Source organism: Atractosteus spatula, chromosome 17 (genome assembly GCF_055471065.1).
Source record: "Atractosteus spatula isolate fAtrSpa1 chromosome 17, fAtrSpa1.hap1, whole genome shotgun sequence".
Classification (NCBI taxonomy): Eukaryota; Metazoa; Chordata; class Actinopteri; order Semionotiformes; family Lepisosteidae; genus Atractosteus; species Atractosteus spatula.
The window spans coordinates 17793039-17806441 of NC_142722.1; the positions used below are offsets into that span (position 1 = coordinate 17793039).

Consider the following 13403-nt stretch of genomic DNA (forward strand, 5'->3'; position numbering starts at 1 on the left):
ATGCCAAACGGCATGAAGTTTACCCCCAATCCATGTTTTCAATTGTGTCAAATCAAGTTTATTGTCATATGTACTTGAGCACAATGAAATGTATAATTGATCTAAATTATTGACTTAACTTGTTAATATTCCAAATGGAATTCCACTCAGCCTTCAGTCGTGGAGGGTGTTCTTGACTTGCCAGTCAATAAGCTGTGACTGTGTCTTACTGTTTGAATCACATATGGGCTCTTTTGGTCCTCATGCAGGTGACAGAATAACTGTTTAACAGTTGGAGATTCCATACTGATTGGAGATAAAACAGCTAAGAAAACATTGCTGCATCTAAATTCAAAAATGCAAAACAATTCTGGGTCTCAACTAGACATACTGTAATTAAGAAGATATTAAGAATACGTGCAAGATGCTGCTCTTTCAGGACTGAACTAAACACCTCACTAGAATCAAACTCCTGGTCTGCTCAGCTTGATGGATTAAACATCTCTCTAAGCCTGAAAATAGCCAATGTTTAAATGTCACACCAGGTAATTCTGATTTGCATGAAGAGTGGAAATGTGCTGCTCTAATTAGGTATGTGCCACCCTAACGCTTCTGTGGGTTCACTGGCCCAACAGCTGCTTCCTCCCTGTGCGTATCTCCTCACAAGGGTGTGATGCAGCATTTTAGATGGGTCGCTCAGATTGAGGCAACAACCATCTCATTGTATCCTACTAAAAATAACTGGAGCGAACCACCCACACTTGTTTAACCACTGTAGTGGAACAGTTACTACCTGTCTTTACTTGAAATTCACGATCAAGCATCTCCAGGAACAGCACGTCGAGCACAGGGCAGACAATGTTACAGTGTCTTACCACTGTCATTTTACTGGAAGTGTTGTTCCCAGGGATATTCTGAGCACCTTAACAATGTTTCTGTTAGAACTTTCTGGTCTTGTTCTTGTAGCATTAGCTTGTGATGTCGTATAATCTATTTCTAGCATCATTAGACATCTTAATGAAATGGGGGTGTAAGACTGATATCGAATAGATGAAGACACCCCTAGCTGAATACCACAGTAGGTCACATTTTTGACAAGGTAAATATGACTGATACTGAATACATGAGGGGGACCTTCACGTGAACTGAAGGTCACTTTGTCATTTTGTCTGGTGAAATAAAACACACACATAGCTCTCAATGCAGGGCCCACAGTACATGACAGGGAATTGAAAAGGACTGTTCACAAGCTTGCTTTAATTACAAGCTAAGGTCAGACATTGACACACTGACATTACACACCAAAAGCAGATTCAATGTTTAACTAGAACAGTGAAGCACAAACCAGATGGTCACTGGCCTGCTTTCACAGCGCCATCTTTTGGCCCAGAAGGAGGTTGGTTACCATCTAGTCTCCAGACTGGGGAGGAAATCATTTTTATTCTTCCCATACTTTTTCTACAGATGTTTCTACTTTTAAGAAAAAAGAAAAGATGTATAATAAAGACTTTTCAAATCTTTATTTTGAAAAAAAGCTGATGTTTGTCCTGTTTTTTATGGTATGATTGTGAAAATTCAATATTCTTTTAGAAACTCAATTTGAGGTGATAAGGGCTGGAGTATCTGTTAGAGAAGGCCAGCTCCAAAGTGTGTTTAATTGGTTCTCTGGCTTGGTGAGCATTGAGTGTCATTGGAATTTCAAGTGCATTTAGATTTCAAATGGAAAGGGAAATGAGCACTTTGTATGGTATGCGGATATTACAGCTTCTTTGTGGGCACTACCATGTCCATGAATGACTTCTTGAATTTAAAGAAGCCTGATTTGGGTTAGAAACAGTGGTGAGGGAGATGAACATCTTAAAGTGTTTTTAAACAAGAAAGCAAATGAAATCCATGTGCTCTGTGTCCCAGTTCAACACTTGCCAGAACTGTTTCACTGCAGTTATAGAGAGGGCACCTTTTAATGGAATGATGCTTATTTCTGCTGTCTTCTGCTCACATAGTGCCATTCAGTATAAATGGCTTTGTTTATGTTGATTGAAAGCATTCCTCAAAATTATTTGCTGCAAATGATTAAAGAAGCTTCTGTCGAAATGTTGCCTCAGCTACTGTATAGTGGGCCTTAAATGTCTGAGATTAAAGGGGTGTTGAGCTATATTGAAACTTGAACATTTTATTTCAGCTCAACTTTATTGCTGCTACTGTATGTGCAAATGGGCCACCCTTTTACAAAATTAGAATAAATTACAAAACTGATCACAGATTTGAATGAATCAGTGCTGCACAAACATGACCTTTGTGTTTGTTCTTCACTGGGGCAAACCTGAAGGTGCCAACTCTAGGCTTTGGACATTATTTAATCATTACAAATTAAGCTTAAGAATATGTTAAAGCAAGCATTTGGCACATAATATAATACATGTAGGAATAATATTATATGTAGGAAATGGAGTGATGAGGTTTCTATGCAATATAGTGCTCATTAGCCCTCTAAGCGAGAGCTTCTACAGGCAGGGTGTTAACACATGCTGGGAACATCAGACATACAAACACAACTCCAGCTGGTGTCAGAGGGATCAATTGCTTGTGTGCCCACATTACAAATCCATGCAGGTCTTTACACAGCCATCGTGGAAAGGACAGGCAAGGAATTTATCTCCATAACACAAATTGCTTCAGCTATTCTAGTCTTCAGCAACCGACTTTTAAATCCATCTTTATAAAATAAGTCCAGATACAAAAAGTAGATTCCATGAGACCTTGCTAGCAACTGGAGCATATCCGTGACATCAGACATGACTTGTACAATTTTGTTTTCTTCCTTTTCCCAGTTCAGAACTGTGTTTTCTGGGACTGCAACATTGAAACTACTCTGGTCTTCCGAGATCTCGGAGGTTCAGTCACGCTGAGTCAGTGTAGGGATGGGGCCTTCTGAAGACAATCTGTGCAGTGAAGACAGATGGACAAAGTAGTAAAAACAAGAAAGAGAAGGACTTCCTCACAGACAGGGAGCCAGTTAAAGCACCGTTCCATGTTTGAATATTTATATGTGTGATCATTTGAGAAACTTTTGCACCAGAGCCCATGGAAAAAAAAAGGCACATACTGTAACTGGACATGAGTACTGCAAGCAGTTTAGTCTCTGCAAACTTGTCTTTCTGCTGCACAAATACAGTAAATGGGTTAGGGAAAAACTGCTTTGTCACATCCAAGTTGCTCATATATTTTTTTAATACAGTATCTCATCAAAAAATTCCAGAAGTATTGCACGTTGCTTCTGTACAAGCTCAAACCTTCTTTTATGATCATTAGACTTTTTCCCATTTTCTGTGTTTTATTAATGGAGTAAATTAAGCAATTTAATTGTTTCCTGGTACAACATGAAGAGGGCTTTGAACACGGTTTAAAATGGAAAGACAGTACCAAGCTTGGATTTCATCCAACTGATTACAACATTAGCATATGTTATAACACATCGTGATGTTTATTTAATGCTCTGAGAATTTAGTGCCAGGTTTTTTAATGACATTTTCTTTATTTTATTTTTTTCACAGAGGCAGGTATGTGGAAATCAAAATGTATACTCGGGGACAGAAATAGGATTTACACAATATTGCAGTTTGAGCCTTTCCATGTTTTTCAGAAAAGCTCCAGATTCATATAAAGAAAATGACCGCGTGAAAGAAAGGCTGTTTCTAATGGAATTTCATGTCAAAGTCATATCTAAAGATTGTTCTGAAATTTATAAAACTGCAATGGATCAAACGGTGTATTTGAGTCCCTGTGCATTGCATTTCCACTTCAGGGATAAAACCTGTGCAAGACTACACAACAGAATATGCCGATCACACTGTCTTGCAATGGAAATCTTGTTGGCTTCAGCGATTTGCAAACTGGATCACAATCCATAACCATAAGTGAAATAAAACACACAAATAACTCTGAATTCATATTTTGCATGACTCACTGTACATGAAAGGGACTGGAAGAGCACTGGCTGACGAGAAGTGTGAACTACAGTATAAACCTGATGGTCACTGGCCTGCCTTCACAGCGCCATCTTGTGGCCTGGAAGGAGGTTGGTTACCATCTAGTCTTTAGACCGGGGCAATGCAATGGACACCTTGTTGGCTTTAATGATTTGCATGTTGAATCGCAATTCATGAGTGGACCCAGGAGCAGGGACTAGAAAACGCTGACCTCTGTTCTCTTTCCAGGTGGAGGACACAACTCCCTTGACCATGCTGGAGGAGGTGACCACAGTCGAGAGCCGACAGGATGTTGCCATGACTCTGGTGAAGATCTACCTGGGCCAAGGGCTGGTGGTTCCCTTCCTGGACTACCTCAACACTCGAGAGGTGCACCAAACATGTGAGTGAAATCATGGAGGAAGTGTGCAAGTGTCAACTGAGAAGATCATACTGTAGGACTATGACAAAGGTTGCAAATGAGAAGAGGCCATTTGCTCCACCTTGCTCATTCGGTGGTGTAGTAGCACCGTGAATCTAAAAGCTCATCCAGCCTCTACTTGAGGGAGTCTAGGATTTGGGCCCATGCGCCTGGGAAGTCTTGTCCAAACACCTGCAAGTCTTTACAACTTGTCTAGAGGTGTTTTCTATTCTTCATCCTAAATGAATTCCAATAAGTATCCAGTGGAAACTCTCTCTCAATCTCCATTGTCCTGTCCTGAAGAGAATTAGTTCCAAAAACCTAGTGGCAGGATAATTTGCCCAGGGGTGGGGCAGTGTCTCTGTGGCTCAGGATCTGCGCCTGTGGCTGGAAGGTTACCGGTTCATATCCCACAGCCGGCAGAGCCTATTCCGTTGGGCCCCTGAGCAAGGCCCTTAACCCCAACTGCTCCAGGGGTGCTGTATAATTGGCTGACCCTGCGCTCTGACCCCCAGCTTCTCTCCCTGTCTGTGTGTCTCATGGAGAGCAAGCTGGGGTCTGCGAAAAGACACATTCCTAATCCAAGAAATCATATAGGGCCAGTCAAGTGATCTTATCTATCTATCTTGGTGTGAGTGTGTGTGTCTGTGTGTGCCCTGCAATGGAGGCATATTCATATTTCACTTTTTTGTTGAACCAAGCCTCCCCTACTTTTGTGACTTTAGTGTCTTATGTTCTTTTGTGCATCTAAGTAACACTTACTTAAACATATTCTAGGTCATATCCGGCAGAGAGAAAAATCAAAATGCACCGTTTCTTTTTCATTCTTGTAATTGGTTTTCTTGTTTCTATCTTCCCCCATATTCAGCCCTGCCTGTTCTTCTAGTACTGTTCCTGTTAATATTAAGAAGCAGTGCCTCTGAGTAGCTTACAGATATAATGGGCTCACATCACAAACCGGTATCCCACAGGGGAGTGAACTGTAATTTTCATCAACATAGTTTTCCGGCACACAGACATAATGTGTGTGTAGGCGATTCACTCCTGCTGATGCTATATTTACCACCAGCGAAGCAATTATTCGCATAATTTCAAAATAATTTGATAAAAACCTTTTTTTTTTTTAATTCTCCTCCTTCTACGGTCTTCCCACCAGTACTACTTTGTTAACGCTGGTACTGCAACCCGTGTTTCTGTTTCCATAGCGACACCACAGAGCTTGGATTAAAGAGCAGGCTTTCAGATCACGAGATCAGAACTGAAGAGAAAAAAAAATCTTAGGTCTTCTGTGCTGTTCCTCTTTGAAATGTGCTTTAACTCTGTATGTGCTGCACTAACCTACACTCTGTGTCGTGTTTGCAATAACATGATTCTGCCCATCAACAAAGCCATCCTGTTACTCTTTAAGGGCTTGCCATCAAAATACATACAGCTGGGCCTAGCAACTGAAAAATGTTTCCATAAAAACAATACGGTCCTCTTCTTAGAGGCAAAGGAAGCTCAAATTAGAACAACTGTTATGCCAACTTAATTTTTACTGTTCCTTCAGCGGGAAAATTAAGTTGCATTATTCATCCAAAACTGATATTTCATTGTACTGATGTGATATTTTATTATTTATAATGATGGCAGAGTCATGATTTTCATCCAGAAGCTGTCAAATACTGACATTTGAAATGCATTTTCCACTGCAGCAATGTAGCTCAACTAGCTAGTTAATTAATTCATCTGGTTTGATTAATTGGTAATTAATTCACTGGAAGACTGTAAAGGACAGAGTTTAGACTGCCACATTATTAAGTATGCAATTTCTTGGGGATCCATTTCAAATTTAAAATATACATTTTTTTACATTCCATTTTAAGTATTTGCATGTGCTGGGACTGTTGAAATTATTCAATTTGTTCATAATGAACACAAAACACAATAAAATTGAAAACTTACAGTAGTAATGGGACAGACCATGCTTAGTCCATTTGGAAAGTAAAACCAGCTGTTGTTGGATCCCAGGTACGAGGCCTGTCAGCTTACAGTCCACTTACTACAGTACATTAATTACTACAGCAATTGCCACACTTTGTAGCTGAATCAGTTTAACTCTGTTCAGAAGGTTTAAACTGTCACTGATTGCAACACAGCCTGGAATCCTGGATTGTCTAGCTTCAGGGCTGGATCTGTTTACCTCAGGTTAAAATCATTCTTGATTTTGTAACACCAGTGTCTCTTGGCGTTCATTAGAGCTCAACTATTAGTTGCTGAATTGAGCCCTTAATTGAAGTAATTATTTAATATGAACTATTTCATTGTTACTGGTGCTTCAGCTGATACCAAGATATCTAATTTTTAAATTTTATGAGGCGATTGCAATTCTTAGATATTTTAGAAGCTGAAAGCAATGATGTTTTTATCTAGTCCAACAATGCCCGTAAAATTCATTTCATTACAGTCACTGAGCAGGGAAGATCAATTACTCACTGTAAGGCTGTCAGCCTCTTGGAAAACACAATAAAATGGAGTTATCCAGGAGGGCTTATCATATCTTGATAATAGCTGTTATTATTTTCGGGTGAAAGATCTTTTTACAAGGAACAGAAAAGTAAAATGATATTAATTTCAGTGCTTCCTGCCAAGTGAGGAAGCCCTTTAGGAATCATTTGCTGTAGTTATTGTCCTCTTTATTGAATCTTTTTTCTGCCATTCAACAGCAACCATTTCTCATCAGATAGAGTGCTGTGGAAAAAGTCCATCTAGTTCAGTGTTTACTGAAAATATAATACAATACAATATAATTTCCCATCGCTTTATCCAATACAGGGTAAAATGGGAGCTGGAGCCAATCCCAGCAAGGATAAACCTTGAACTGGATGCCAGATGCACAATCTAGTACACCCAGTCAAAGACAGTCCGCATGTCCGTGGGGTCTGGGAGGATACTGAGCAAACCCACACTAACGCAGGACAGAACATGCAGCCTCCAGACAGACAGATATCTGGGTGTGCATCCGCCAGTTATTTTGGGGTTTTCTTCAGAGTTCTACTGATTTTGTGGTGATGATCAGAGTGTTGTGGTCCTTGGCTTGGACAACCTGGTCTTTGCAGATTACTTACTCCTCCAGTAGTGTCTTTCATTTTCAAGGAATATTTTTTGTTTATTCGGATTGATGGTGGTTTTGAGATGCCCAGGCTCTCTGCAGTGATTCTAATTGGAATATTCTTTGTGCTCATTTTCACATTTGCTTGCTGTCCATCATAAACAACTCTATAATCTTCATTTTGGGTTATATCTTCTAGCTAAAGAGATAGACCCAAAAGTAAACTTTAAAGGCTGCCAACAAAGCTGTACATCCACAGCTGTTTCATGTTTTCACAATTATTGCAACATGGAACACCTGAGCAATTAGAAACACCTGCCAGCCATGTACCCCAACACTCATACTCACAGGAGATTGAACACGGCATAGAAAATGGTTCTAACATAAACAACAGTACAGTATGCACAAATAATACCCAGGAACAAAAGTTGAAATTCTATTCTTTTGCTTCACATTATTTATTTGATGTTAAATACATATTTTATTAATGCCAGCAAAAAAAGAAATCCGTTCACTTCGCCACAGTGTAATTGGACAGGTTTAGCTTTTTTTTCCTGAAGAGTGGTTTGGTTGCCATCGCTATAGGGATACGGCAGACGGTGGTGGCCATGGCAACTCGCTGTAATGAATGAAGAAATGTCTGATGTCAATGGGTCTCAGTTACGCATCGTGCAGTACAGTATGTCAGCAGCAGATAGTGAGATGGTGTTGGTGCTGGGATGGGGAGAGGAGATTTCCCCTCGTGTTTTCCATGGGAACACAGATTTGCATCTGAAGCAAAGAAAACAGAGAAGTAGGGAGATGGTAGGTCTTGAGTTACCATAGAAACACAGGGTGGACATTTTAAAGTAGATTCTCCATAACATTGAGCCAGTGGTCCTAGTTCTCTGCCTAAGTGACATTAAGAGGTAAAATAAGATATTTTTTCTTTATTCCCCTTCAAGTCCTGAAGCAGCCTGTTGTATTTAGCTGCTGTGGTTTAGCCTGACGTTAAGGGAGGGTTTTCCAGATTCAGTTCACAAGGTGCTTGTAGGGCTGCTTGCTTACAATTAAACAGTGAAAACTGTAGAATTTTATATATTTCCTCAGAAAGGGGGTTTAATTGTCACTGTTAAGGTTTAACTAGACCAATTTAACCCTCGAAAAGCATAACTGAAGCAGATGTTGTTTTAAGAGACTTGAGGAGCTTGACATGAGAGGCACGGTACAAAGAGGTCAAGTTCACCAGATATAGTAAAGCTCTATAAATAATATGCCCAGATGTTTTCTCCAGAGCTTTCATAATAAGTTTCTGCCCAGTACTGTATGCCTCTGGACTGCAGGAGGCAACCGAGGCCCCCAGAGGAAACCCACGGGAACACAGGGAGAACATGCAAACTCCACACAGACAGATCTGGAATTGAACCCCGGGCCCCAGTGCTGCAAGGGTGTGTCACCAAGCTGCCCAGGAGTGATCCCTGCCCAATTCAAATAGTCAGTGTGAACGCCGAGGAGACATACATGTAAACGGCAACCTTGCAGAAAAGACAGGCAGCGTAGCCTTCTGCATCCTGCTGGTCACCAGGAGTACTGGCTGCTGTTGTTACCATGGGCAGGGCGGTGCTGTGCAAACACAGCATATCTGGGGAGCTTGTTTTTTATTTGTGTGATGAAGACTGATTGTCCTGCTGTTCTCTGTTTCCTAGCGGATCCCAACACCCTGTTCCGGTCTAATTCCTTAGCTTCAAAGGCGATGGAGCAGTTTATGAAGGTTAGTTTGTGTATCTTCCTCGCAGGAGAGCATCCTTGTTTCATTGCTTGAGTGGTGGGAGACCTGGATTATAATGGCAGCCTGAAATTGATGCTTGTTTCCAGGTGGGCCGTTATCCTGGTATCTTTAGGAATAGCTCTGTCATATCTGCAGAAGCACTCCTGTCAGTCTGGCCCAGGATTTAGAAACTGACTTTTTGTTTTGGCCAGATATGTAATAAAATATGAAGTGAATTTGTGATTCTTAACTTCTCTGTTCTCAAATTACCTGTCCTGACACTTGTCACATTGCTGGGGAACTTTGCCTCACATTTTCTCTCTTTGGGAGCATGGTGTTAAAAAGGAGCTGTGTTAAAATATTCTATTGTCAGATGCAAGAAGTGCTCACCGTTGACAAAGCCTCCATTAGCAGCTCTCCATCTCTTGCACTTGTCTTATGCGGTCCCAAAGAACCATTTCAAGTGTTTAAGATGCAAATTAATCAGTATCATCCTTCACTTTGTATCACATGGTTATACTATTTTTTTATGTGATATGCATATATAGAATGTTCTCTTTGCCTTGCCAGTACTACCCTCTTGAAATAAGTGGGCAATGACCTATATGTAGGGTTTTGACTCTACAAAGCAAAGTGTCTCTTCCATGTGTTATCTAAGGTTTTCTCTGTAAATCAAAGGCATAGCTTATTCACTTTGAAAATCTAAGAAGAATTGAAATCAACCAGATGTAGTCCTCCCCTGGTTGATAATGGAGCCCCTTGTGTGTTTGTGTAAGAAATGTCAGTTTGTGTGCACCAGCCATTCAGACTGGGAGAAAACGGCATTGTGCTTGGTGTGTTTGCATGGCTGAATCCCAGTACAGAATGTAACCTGTGTACCTCCTTGCCATCTTTCAAAAGGCAAAATACTGTAGCTCCACCTTCTTTTCCCTCGCTTAGCTGAGCCAGTGAAACACCCTGTGAAAGCAGGTTTCTCCCGAGGCGTCTAACCTGTTTCGTGGTTTCTGCCACAGGCTGTGGGGATGCTCTACCTGCACGAAGTCCTGAAGCCCATTGTGAACCGCATCTTCGAGGAGAAGAAATACATTGAGCTGGACCCCTGCAAGATAGAGCTGAACCGCACGAGGTAAATCTGAATTTCAACAGGAAAACTGTAACGGAGAGACGTCCACACACTGTGAAAACACGCTGCCACCTCAAATCAGCAAGCTCTTGTTCTGTGCAGCTCCTCTGGTGTCGGTATACATCACGATCCTTATTTGTCTTTGTACCTGCATGCAATACATGCATTACTGGCCAATGTGTTAAAAACCACACTTTAAAAATATTGACGGACCCTGCACACAAGTGCTGTCTGGGAGCTGCTCAGCTGTGGATTACCTGTTGTAACTGTGCAGAGTAGCATTGGCTTACAGCTGTGATGAGAAGATTGAGCTCTATATGAAGGAGGCTGTTGGCCTGCAGGAAGACGTCTGTCTCCGCTGTGCCCAGCTCTGGCCCAGGTGGGACACTGATTGCTGGTTTTCATCCCAGCTGGGTTCTGAATCCCCAGTGGTAATTGCTAACCTAATTGAATACTTTCATTGTTTAGATTTTTATTAAACTTGCTTCAGTCCTGGTCAATCCTGAATGTCAAAGATAGCTCTCGTCAGGGGCACAATTTCTAACAGCTACAGAATCTAAACCTTTCTGCATCTTCTCCTGGCTGTGCTGGCTCTTATTTTTACATAAACAGCTCTTCCTAATTTTTACACTGCCAATGAACAGATACATTCGGTGAACAGAATGTCACTGTATCAGACTCTCCCACAACGAGAGTTTTTTCAGGTGATACATTTCAGGCAGCACACCTGAAGGTGGGCAGCTCTGAAACTCAAAAATTGGTACAGAATTGATACCAATTACAAGTCCAGTCTGACCTTTCAAGAGCTGAAAGCAAATATCCCAGACAGAAAACTGAGGTCAGTTAACCTGTGATTAAGAACTTTGCTTGAGGAAATATTAAAAGATGCTAAGGTCCTCCAGGATCAGGGCTGGTGCTTCCTAATAAAGTGGCGCAGTGGTTAGTATTGTTCTCCACATGTTCTTATGCTGTCTATGTGTGCCCTGTATTGGACTGGTGTCCTGCCCAGGGTGTACCCTACCTTGCTCCTGTTGCTTGCTGGGATAGGCTCCAGTTTCCCTGCGACCCTGAACTGGAAGAAAAGGTACAAAATGTATGGATAGGTTCCTATTAATTTGGCCTGCCGGTGTGTAGCCTTGTACGGTTTCAGAACTCCCTCAAACCTTTGTGGTAAAAACCTGGGACAGTACTTTGGGAAGGGCATCTGATTGAGGTGTAAACAGTGCTACGTATGTCCACGCTTTAACTGAACATCTGAGCACTGTTTGCCTTGCTTGGGGATTGAACTTAATTTCAAACGCAAGCCAAAAGAGTGATAATTTGCAAGTAAATGACACCCTGGCTTCCTGTGGGTTTGCTCAAGTCACTGTGCGTTCCGAAGCCTTGTTACTGCGCGTCTGAGAAAGAAAAAAAATTGTGGGAGGTAGTTGCTTAGCAACCAGGAGGAACCTTATCCTCTTGGGAATATCAGTGTTTTATCTGAGATACGTATCACTACCCCTGTTGCCCCCCTTCCCTGTTTCTGCTGAATTAACCCCTCCTGACATGTTTTACACCCTCCTGAATCACAAAGAAACATATGCTATGATCCACTAAAACACAATCCCTGACTGTATTTTTCATAAACTCTTTCAGTATTTGTTACTGCCTTTTTGAAAATAGGATATAATGTAAGGTACGATATCAATAGAATTAATATAATCTCTTCTTCTGTTCATTTCTTCTCTGAAGAACTTGAGGTCCTAGTCAGAATCAATTGGATCCCTCTCCTGTCTTTTTACAATAGGCTACTGTATATACAGGTTACACTAGATACCTTTTCTATACCAAAGTGCAACCCAGTCTTAATAAACACATTCTATCCTTAAAATATACAAAAAATGATGGACTTCCCAGTTTTCCATATTCACATTTTCTTCCACATCCATCTGCTTGATCATCTACCTTGGGTGGGCCCAGCTGGTACAGAACACCACTAAGAAAATATTTAAAGCCACATCTACTCTCCCTTGAAAACAATACAAAAATCCATTTTCTAATAATTTCTTCCAATTCATGGTCGCGGGGGAGCCGGAGCCCCTCCCGACAAGCAGTGGGCACAAGGCAGGTACACCCTGGATGGGACGCCATCGCAGGACACACGCGCACAGCAGGCACACACACTCACACAAGGGCCAGCTTCTCTGGAAGCCAGTCAACCGATCAGTATGTCTTTGGACTGTCGGAGGGAACTGTAGCACCCAGGGGAAACCCATGTGAGCAAAATCCACAAGATCTGCAACAGAAAGGGGCCCCAGCACTGTGAGGCAGCAGTGCCAACCACCGCACCACCATGCCTCTCACCTGTCAGGGTGGAATAAAATGGGGACCTCCACGAGAGACCTTGAATGGTTAAGTGGCAAATGGCTTGGAGGAGCGGAATAGATTTGCGTCACCTAAAACTTGTGTCCTGATGGGAAAGAGGCAGTTCTACCTGACCTGCCATGGGCTTGCCTCTGTCCTCCATCCAGGCGCATCTCTTTCAAAGGCTCCCTGTCGGAGGCCGAGGTGCGGGAGAGCAGCCTGGAGCTCCTGCAGGCCTACCTGTCTGACATCATGGCCTCCATCATGAGCTCAGTAGCCCAGTGTCCTCCAGTCATGAGGGTGGCTTTCAAGCAGCTGCACAAGAGAGTGGAAGAGCAATTCCCAGAGCCAGAGAATGAGGTGAGAACTGCGCGTAGACGGGACCTGCTTTGCTTTTGTTCTCTTTCTCTAATGCATGATCTCAAAGTGCCCTCTGCCATGTTAAAGTGAGCACCACTGCAGTTTGTGTCAGGCTCTTATAGTAGGATGCACAAGCTCAGGCCAGCAGATGCCACCAGGTATTTATGAAGGTTTTGTCTTTTTGTCGTGTGTGTCCTGATGTTACCACAGTAGAACATGCCCCCATTAGCCTGAGTCCTGCTATCTATGGCATTTCCACAGTAGTGGCTGCCTGCAGTAAATTCTGAAGGCTCTGAGTTTATGGGTCTCACATGATATAGCCAACTGTAGCCGTTGTCGTGACCTGGACTCAAGGGGGTCTGGGTCAATTG

General features: G+C 42.0%; 1 protein-coding gene across 3 annotated transcripts in view; it reads left to right on the forward strand.

The window, feature by feature from the left end:
- rasal1a (RAS protein activator like 1a (GAP1 like)) overlaps positions 1–13403 on the forward strand; it is a 67657-nt gene that overhangs the window by 30498 nt on the left and 23756 nt on the right. For all 3 annotated transcript variants that reach the window (XM_088936188.1, XM_088936190.1, XM_088936191.1), the window contains 4 exons: positions 4197–4350; positions 9145–9209; positions 10220–10332; positions 12840–13032. In XM_088936188.1, coding sequence (XP_088792314.1) covers positions 4197–4350; positions 9145–9209; positions 10220–10332; positions 12840–13032 — 525 coding nt within the window. The remainder of the gene's footprint in view (positions 1–4196; positions 4351–9144; positions 9210–10219; positions 10333–12839; positions 13033–13403) is intronic.